The 9,612-nt window shown below is 43.3% G+C and overlaps 1 protein-coding gene across 1 annotated transcript; it reads left to right on the forward strand.

The window, feature by feature from the left end:
* The first annotated feature begins 5,369 nt into the window (after window positions 1–5,369).
* On the forward strand, window positions 5,370–9,337 carry CUNH6orf52 (chromosome unknown C6orf52 homolog). Its single transcript, XM_024747552.1, has 4 exons — window positions 5,370–5,440; window positions 5,670–5,850; window positions 8,513–8,558; window positions 9,180–9,337. Exons 1-4 carry the CDS (start codon window positions 5,370–5,372, stop codon window positions 9,335–9,337), a joined length of 456 nt encoding a protein of 151 aa, XP_024603320.1.
* The last annotated feature ends 275 nt before the right edge of the window (window positions 9,338–9,612 follow it).

Raw genomic sequence — 9,612 nt, forward strand, 5'->3', positions numbered from 1 at the left:
AATAGCAAAGATCACTGATTACCGCACAAAATAGAATAATAATGAACAAGTTTGAAATATTGTGAGTTACCAAAATGTGACCCAGAGAAACGAAGGAATCAAATGCTGTTGGGAAAATGGTGCTGATAGACTTGCTCCATGCAGGCTTGCCACAAACCTCAATTTGTTTAAAAAAAAAAGCAATATCTGTAAAGAACAATAAAGTGAAGTGCAAAAAACGAAGTATGCCTGTAATTCCTTCCCTTTGGGCTAGTTATCTCATTACGTTACCAAAACACAGAAGTTGTTTTACTATTTATTTTCCTATTTACTGCTTGTTAGTTCTGGTGGTTCTTCCACCAGAGAACCACTAAGGTCAGAGGAATGTGAATTGCTGGAGTGGTTGTCCCCTGGGCATGGGACAAAGAATGAGTAAGCAGGGGCTTCCCTGGTGCAGTGGTTAAGAATCCGCCTGCCAATACAGGAGACACGGGTTCGAGCCCTGGTCCGGGAAGATCCCACATGCTGCGGAGCAACTAAGCCCATGCGCCACAACTACTGAAGCCCATGCACCTAGAGCCTGTAAGCCACAACTACTGAAGCCTGTGTGCCTAGAGCCCATGCTCCACAAGAACAGAAGCCACCGCAATGAGAAGGCCACGCACCGCAATGAAGAATAGCCCCCGGGCTTCCCTGGTGGCGCAGTGGTTGAGGGTCCGCCTGCCGGTGCAGGGGACGCGGGTTCGTGCCCTGGTTCGGGAGGATCCCACATGCCGCGGGGCAGCTGGGCCCGTGAGCCATGGCCTCTGGGCCTGCGCCTCCGGAGCCTGTGCTCAATTTTTTTAAAAAAATGAGTAAGCAGGACATTTCTTGAAGTCTCGTATTTTGTCTTTAAATGTGTGACTTTTTACATATCTTTATTTTAATGGGAAGTCAGTCTCTCATCGAAAAGGAAAAAGAAACAAACTTTTTTCTGAAACTGTGTTTCAAAATCATGTGCTTTATGTATTTTGTTGCTTCTGAAATCCCCCTGGTGCCCTGCCTCATTACCCCAGAGAAGTCTCAACTGCTGTTTGAGAAGAATTAGTTCTCATTTGAAATTAATTTTAATGTATCATGATCACAGGATAATTACTACGGTCAGCATCTTTTGCCAGATTGTCACATTTTATTTTTTTAATTAATTTTTATTGGAGCATAGTTGAGTATCTGTCACATTTTAGAGAAGAAACTTGTGGGTTTTTCTCCAACTAGGATTCTTTTAGAATCTATTTGGTTCTAGAATGAAAACCAGAATGCAAGCGACATAAACATAACTCAAAATGGTTTACTCCTTTTCTTTCTTTGTTTACTGTTAAAAATTAGTGAAACCAACCATAGAGCTTAGAAGACCTTAGAGCATCTAGTCAAGGGGTTCCTAATCTGGGGGAATTCATGGATAAGTTTTTGGGCCTCTGAATGCCCTGAAATTATATGCAAAATTATGTATGTACATTTATGGAGGATAGCATTGATAAAATTTTATTACATTTTCAGAAAGATTAGTGCCTCTAAAGCTAAAATACTCTAATCCAATCTGAGGTTATAAATGCTGAAGTAGGTCCAGAACTCTTTCCACACACCTAAGTAACAGTAGACCCTGGTGTTGCTGCTGCCTTTTACATTTCCTTGGGCTCGAACGTTCTCTTTAACGGAGAAGAAAAGTGGTTTTTCATTGTCTAAAGAAAAGCACACAATACAATATCATATATCTGCCCAACTGGATTCAAACTGAGCATACTTCCTGCCAAACCTCCTGTTCTCTTCCCAAACTCAGGACGTAAAAAGCCATTCAATCTCATTCTTGTGAAAACAGCAGTTGCCAAGAAACAACCAACACTCCAGGGATCATTAACTCTAAAGTGCAACAGGATTTCTAGTTTTGCATTTAAATTATTGATAGAAAAGCTTCTTACACTTGAGCCATGCATTGATTTATTCATTCACTCAAGAAATATTTACTGAGTACCTGGCTTTGGCTCGCTAAAAAAAAAAGAGCCAGTTTTCCTTTGGGGGTGAGGGGGTGAGGGTGGTGATAAGGTGGATATACTGAGCTAAAAGCAAGATACAGTGGAGAGAAATCGGCCCTGTTAGAAATATCATGTGTGTCTAACATTCCCTCTTAGTTACCTTCTCTTCACAGTGTGACAGGTAGCAAGTCTGTTAAATTTGGGGACTCTACCGAGCTTGCCTGTGCTTGTATTCTCAGAGGATTTTGGTCTCCTCTGCGCATGGAGCAGAGTGGGCTGCTTCCCCTGGACACCAGCCTGATAGAAATTTGCTTCACCTGCTTCATGGGAATAATCCCAGTGAGCTTTGAGAGGTTTGCACTTGTGGCTGAGATCAAGGAAAGATTTGTGAACTCTTCCTTGTCACCATCACCTAAAAATCGCCTGAATGTCCATCTTCATCTCTGGAGCCTTGCTCATGGCCTTCGGTGCCCCGGCTCCTGCCGCCTTCCTGGGTGGGTTCAACATGCCCTGTTGACGTCCCCTACAACCGCAGCCTCCTTACCACCTTGTCTGAAGGTTCAACTCCCACATTCCTTTCCAACTACAGCCCCACCCCTCTCACTCACTCATAGCCAAAATTCCAATTTTCTTTCCAAAAACAATAAAATCAGTCCTAAAATAAGAGGACCAGAAAAAGATATTAACGTTTTTATGAAAGAATCTTAACTGATATGTTGAATTTGATTTCTAAGCTGCTCCAGTATTTAAGAATTTGTCTTTTTCTAAAAAATACAACAAACTGATGAATATAACAAAAAAAAGAAGCAGACTCACAGATACAGAGAACAAACCAGTGGTTACTAGTTGTGGGGGGGAGGGTACAAACTATTGGGTGTAAGACAGGCTCAAGAATGTATTGTACAACACAGGGAATATAGCCAATATCGTGTAATAACTGTAAATGGAAAATAACCTTTAAAAGTTGTATAAAAAATTTTGAAAGAAAACAGAAACAAAATAGTTTTTTAAAAAAGGAATTGTTTTTAACCTTATATAACTTAACAACAATAGTGGCTTAAACAAGACATTTATTTATTTTTTTGGCCACGCTGTGCAGCAGGCAAGACCTTAGGTCCTGTAACCAGGGATGGAACCTGTGCCCCCTGCATTGGGACGGCAGAGTCTTAACCACTGGGCCGCCAGGGAAGTCCCAAGATACTTGTTTCTTAAGTGAAAGGCATATGGAGGTAGGTTGGTCTAGTGCTGGTACAGGGACCCCAGTCATCAGGGACCCAGATCTGTTCTCTCTTTAAGATCCTGTGTTTTGGGAATTCCCTGCGGTCCAGCTGTTAGGACTCAGTGCTTTCACTGCCAAGCACCCGGCTTCAATCCCAGGCTGAGGAACTAAGATCCTGAAAGCCGTGCAGCCAATTGAAAAAAAAAAAGATCCTGTGTTTGGTTGTGTGACTTCTTCCTTCGTATCACCTCATAGGCCAAGAGAGGTGCAGTTATTTTGTCTTCAGCCACCACATCCGTAATCTCAACACTAGGCCTGGGGGAAGGGTGGAGGACAGAAAGGCCTCCTTCCAGCTAAGCAAACTCCCTCTGCCTACGCTGTCCTCAATCCCCTTGTAATAGTTCGATTTACATTTTATTAGCCAGACTTTGGCCACCTGGACATGAGGCCTGTTGCTACCTCCAAGTAAAATCAGGGTTCTGTTAATTTTTTTTTAATTAATTAATTTATTTTTGGCCGCATTGGGTCTTCGTTGCTGTGCATGGGCTTTCTCTAGTTGCAGCGAGCTTGGGGCTACTCTTCATTGCAGTGCGTGGGCTTCTCATTGCGGTGGCTTCTCTTGTTGCGGAGCATGGGCTCTCAGCACGTGGGCTTCAGTAGTTGTGGCTCGAGGGCTCTAGAGCACAGGCTCAGTAGTTGTGGCGCACGGCCTTAGTTGCTCCATGGCATGTGGGATCTTCCCGGACCAGGGCTCGAACTCATGTCCCCTGCACTGGCAGGTGGGTTCTTAACCACTGTGCTACCAGGGAAGTCCCAGGGTTCTATTATTAAGGAAGAAAAGGAAACCAGATATTGGGTGACCCCTAGCGATGTGTGCACAGCTGCTAATCAATAACATCTCCCTTGAACACAGGGAAATTCACTAGAGTATAAGCTCCACCGGATCACTAATGCTAGACACCAACCTTGTATATAGGAGGAGCTCAGTAAATGACGGGTGAATGACTGAATGATTTGAATTCAACATGATGGTTATTTTTCACATTACAGATAAACATAGACTACATTAAGACTTTGAATAGTGGAATCAACAAGCTACAAGGAAATGGCCAGACCCTGTGTCCTTGTTTAGACTCAAAAGTTATCTTCTCACATGTTGACATTTTGTGTAGCCTTGCTACTTAAAGTACCTGCGAGCTGGCTGGAAGGGCAGAATCTGAGGCTCCACTCCAAATCTATGGACTCCGAACCCACATTTTAAACATGCTCAGGTAATTTGAACCCACACTAAAGTTTAGGAAGCACTGCTTTGTCATGCTTTAAAAAAACAAAACAAAACACACAGAATCACAGAAATATTTCTTTAAAATTTTTTCCTGCACTTGCATTAAGGTAGGGGTGTGTGTGTGTGTGTGTGTGTGTGTGTGTGTGTGTGTGATGTGTGATATATACCGCTTCTTCCCACCAGCTGGTTGGGGTAAAGATTACAACCTGCAGAGGATGTTTAAAAAAAAAAGTCCAGGGACTTACCTGGAGGTCCAGCGGTTAAGACTCCATGCTTCCAGTGCAGGGGGCATGGGTTCAATTCCTGGTGGAGGAACTAAGATACCACATGCCGCAGGGCGCAGCCAAAAAAAAAAAGAAAGTCCACTAGATGCTTGTTCTGATAGGTATTCTTTGCAGATAATGGAACTGAGGAGGGAAGCATCAAATTGTAGTCTTTGTCTTAAGGCTTTAGTGATTAAAAGTGACTCCCTTACATATTATTGTAGGGGGTAGGGTGGAGACTTCTGCGAGCTTCACAGTTGCCCAACTCACGCTCTCTCTCTGGTCCCTCCCCGCCCCCAGCCTCCCCCTTCTGTCTGGCTTTCCCGGGCCTGACACTTGCAGGAGCGGGCAGGCAGCTCAAAGCCCGCAGAAGTTTGCAGGAGTTCCCCCAGGTGACCCCAATACACTCCTTCCCAACCCCACCCACTCCTTAACCCACACGAAAGTCAAGGAATTAAGTACCTGGCCAAAATTGACACCGCAGGTAATTCCTATCCCTGAGGCAGCTGTAAGAGTTATTTGTGGGGCTGAGCGGGTTTAGACCAGGAGCTGGAATTGTTAATGCAGGAGTCAAAAGTGTGGATTTCCGATCGTTTTAGCAAGTGTCTGGATAAATGGCTGAACAAGAGAGTTTTGCAGGTTTCGGCGTAGCGCAACAAAATAATTATTACTGGTACTGGCAAAGGTGAGCTGATTTTTCCTACTCTGAACGAAAAGCAAGACCGGTAGTGTTCTGTTTCTTATACGATTTGCCAGTTTACAAACTGTTGCTCTGAAAATAGGTGTGCTTAAAACAGTGAAAGCGGAAATCATCCTTACGTGTAACGTCTGGGAAAGACGAGGGAGTCCTGGGTTTTTGAGTGATTCTGCCTTGATTGGTGATGTCATTCCTGTCCTTTCCCTTCTGCTCTTAGAGTGAAGCCAGACTTCCATTCCTGCCAGGGTTACCCCTTTGGCAACTGGTACGAGCAACAGCACAGCTATTATCCTCCTTCTGGCTATAGCTGTGGCTATGGAACGGATGGAAATGGACCCAACCTTTATTCTGTGTGTGAGACCTCCAGATACCCAGTTGAAACTTCGCTTACACCCAAGGTACCTCTCCCTGGCATTAATACTGGGTGGTTTGGGTGCCCCGTATGGAAACATCTTTTTTCCTTTCCTCATGCTTCCAGATCCTCTCATTCAAATTCCCACAGCCCTGGCTTCTGCTCCCTAATTTAGTACCAGAGAGTAAAAGCTGATGACCTGAGACATTTTGACTTGCAAACAATTTCAGTCCTCACTGTTTTCCAAAAATAATAGGTTGGTGAAGTCTGTGCGGGAATTCTTGCTACTAAATTGTAGCTTAGCCTCACTCAATAGATTTTACCCTTAAACACTTAAAATTGGACAAGAGGTACTTTTTTTTTTTTTGCTGTAGCAGCAAACATTAACACATTGTATTTTTTGATGACTAAAGTAACATATTTCTTTAAAAGAGGTATTAGAGTAAGAGAAAGCCTCCACCACCCCACTCTCTTCCCCGTTCCGTCCCCACTTAGAAGAAAGCATTGTTCAAGTGGATGTACGGCCTCTAGATTTTCCCTTCTACTCTCACTAAATCACTGTGAATGGGCTTAGTCTCTGTTTGGGGAGTTCGAGGCGCCTTGGCTAGCATGGACAGTGTCGGGTAGTCTTACCAGTTTGTTCCTTGCTTGTTGCTGTTACGTTGCACCAGGAGAGCTTTCTTTAAAAGCAGGGGCTTCCCTGGTGGCGCAGTGGTTAAGAATCCACCTGCCAATGCAGGGCACACGGGTTCGAGCCCTGGTCCCGGAAGATCCCACATGCTGTGGAGCAACTAAGCCCGTGCGCCACAACTACTAAGCCTGCGCTCTAGAACCCTTGAGCCACAACTACTGAAGCCCACACAATTAGAACCTGTGCTCCGCAACAAGAGAAGCCACCACAATGAGAAGCCTGCGCACTGCAACAAAGAGTAGCCTCTGCTCGTCGCAACTAGAGAAAGCCCGGGCGCAGCAGCAAAGACCCAACACAGCCAAAAATAAAATTAAAAAAAAAAAAAAAAGTTGCCCATTTGGATGTGCTGTGATTTTAGCTCATCCCTTATCGACTGACATTTTAAATGTTTTCGGTGCTTTAACAAACTTCCTTTTACCTCTTTTCAAGAGTTTGAGTGTTTTTTGGCTAAGGGAAAAATTCTAGAAGGGGACGTTCTCGATTAGAGGATATGACATTTAACACCTTAAACAGCAAGCTTCTCTCCAAAGAGCCTGCCTGAGCTTACACTTTCCATTGATGGTATGACTTGCTTCTCCATGAGGTTCTGTGTGTGATTAGCCAGTCTGACAGGTGAGGAAGGCATTTGTCTTTCATTGGAGGCAAATAACTTTCAAGTGTTTATTGGTATCTGTGCTCTGTGACTTCATTGATGTCCTTTGTCTACCTTTTTCCTTGTGTTCCCCCCTTTTCTTGACTGCGTGAGATATTTACATAATAGGGAAATTAGCGCTTTGCAGTCAAAGTGTTACAAATTTTTTCCCCAATCTGTGTGCACGGTAGTACTTTGTGTGATAGCCTTGGCTTTAACACCTAAGCCTTCAGTTTTTAAAACGTGCATTTGCTTGGTATTTTTCTGCCCAGACTTTCATTTCCAATTTTTCAAGCCTGTTTGTTTTTTGGGTTTTCTGGCTGTGCCTCAGTGCTTGCAGGATCTTAGTTCCCCGACCAAGGATTGAACCCAGGCCCTCGGCAGTGAAGGTGCCAAGTCCTAGCCACTAGACCACCAGGGAACTCCCACCTGAGGTTTTATCGTATTTTTCTTCTTTCACATCTCTCTTTTTTTGTGCTCTTTTGGGAGATGGTCTGACTTCCTGTGGTTAACTTTGTATCTTTAAATAGAGAGGTATAGGTTTGAGTATATTATCAACTTCAGAAATTAACCAATTATGCAATGGGTGAACTGAGTCCATAGAAGAAAAGTCACAAAGGAGTAGCATCAGACAAAGGCGTCTGGCTTCTCTGAATTTTCAGGGAACTAACTGGCCTCCTGGGGCCTGGGCGAGGAACTAGACAGCAGGGACCCTGGAATCAGCTGTGTGTCCTTGACAAAGGCAGGTTCCCAGCCGGTGCCTGCAGAGAGTTGTAAAACCTTGCATTGTCCCAGGAGAGCCCACAGAGTCTGGAGTAACTAACCAAGATTTATTTGGGGAGTGCTTCTGGAGTTTACTTCTTTCCTTACGTAAGAGGATAATTGATTGGTTTGCTTTTCTGTAGCCTCTGCATTTCCTTAATCATCTACTGTCCTGGTCCTTAGCTGAGACATGGGGTGGGGGCGGGGTGTGATTAGAAGGCCACGAGGGGTATGTGCTCACGGAGACTTTGCAGATTGTCACCTGGAAGGAAGGGCAGAGCTCCAGGTGGAGAGTTGGGTACCTATTACAGTACCTGTGGAGTTTGATGCCAGGGTCCCTGCTGTCTGGTTCCTCGCCCAGGCCCCAAGATGTCAGTTAGTTCCCCAAAACTTCAGAGAAGCCAGACGCCTTTGTCTGATGCTACGCCTTTGTGACTTTCTTCTATGGACGCGGTTCACCCATTGCACTTATATCATTTAAAGGTTCTTTTAATCAAAATTCAAAGTAAAGTTGATCAAAAGGGAGTTTAGTGTATATTATTTTTGAGAGCTAAATTCTTCCAAGAGAGTGAGTAACCTTTAAGTAAAATTAGTTTTTTCTTAAAATACTGATTTTCGTTGTAGGAAACCACAGCTCTGGCTGAAAACCAAGATGAAGATTCACTAGAAGGTAACAGAAAACTTCTGTTGCCCCGTTGAAAACAAAACTAACCACTTTTCCAGGTTCCTCATTCACTCAGCTGGCTAGAAACTGAAAGATCCTACTGGAGAATTCTAGTGTAGGTCTCCCTCTGTTTCTGAATTAATTGCTATAAACAATTTATTCACTTATAACAATCTGTTAACTAAACAGATAAAGCAGCATGATTATTTTTCAAAGCCCTGTCATAGGGATTTAGTTCTGGTTCACTCTTTGGCATTGTATCTGCCCAAGTCCTCATGCTAGAAACTCAAGACTCATCCTCGACCCTTCCTTTCTCTTCTGCTCCAAGTTTAACGCATTTCCAAGTCCTGTCCGTTCATCTCCACGGGCGTTCTCTCTCAATTCCATCCATTTTCTCCATCTTTTCCACCATCTAGACGCTCATTGAGTCTGGTAGCACTACTTTTTTAGCTTCAATTTCTATTTTTAGGTCTTATTGAAAGTAAACACACAATTAAAAAAATTGAACATTAAATGTCTGCAATATTTCCTGCTAATGTGTTTTTAAAAGCTCTAATTTTAAGCCATTTCTACTATGTGTCCTGTAAAACTGTATTTTTTTTTCATATGTGTTCTTGGCTTCTGCAGATCCAAATCTTCATTTGAACATTGAGGAGTTAAACAAAGAATTTATGGTGGAAAGTGAAGAACTCTATGACTGTCTCATGAATTGCCACTGGCAGCCCCTGGATACAGTTCACTCTGAAATCCCAGATGAGACCCCCCAAAAGCAAGATGTTCATTAAGCTACCCAACTATCACATTGATTGTAGCTTGTTTTATTTTTGTTAAAAAAAAAAAATTCTCCCAGGAATGTATTGGATTCTGTATGCAAATACAGATTTCCAAGACTTAGATGTGATTGAGATGAGAGAACATAATGTAAATAAAATTTACCAGCACATTCATTTCCAGAAGTGTGGTTACATTATGGTTCTGTTTGTTTGTTTTTTCATTTTTTGCCTGTGCCACGAAGCATGTGGGATCTTAGTTCCCCAAACAGGGATCGAACCCACGCCCC

Source organism: Neophocaena asiaeorientalis, unplaced genomic scaffold, assembly GCF_003031525.2.
Source record: "Neophocaena asiaeorientalis asiaeorientalis breed wild unplaced genomic scaffold, Neophocaena_asiaeorientalis_V1.1 scaffold960, whole genome shotgun sequence".
Taxonomy (NCBI): domain Eukaryota; kingdom Metazoa; phylum Chordata; class Mammalia; order Artiodactyla; family Phocoenidae; genus Neophocaena; species Neophocaena asiaeorientalis.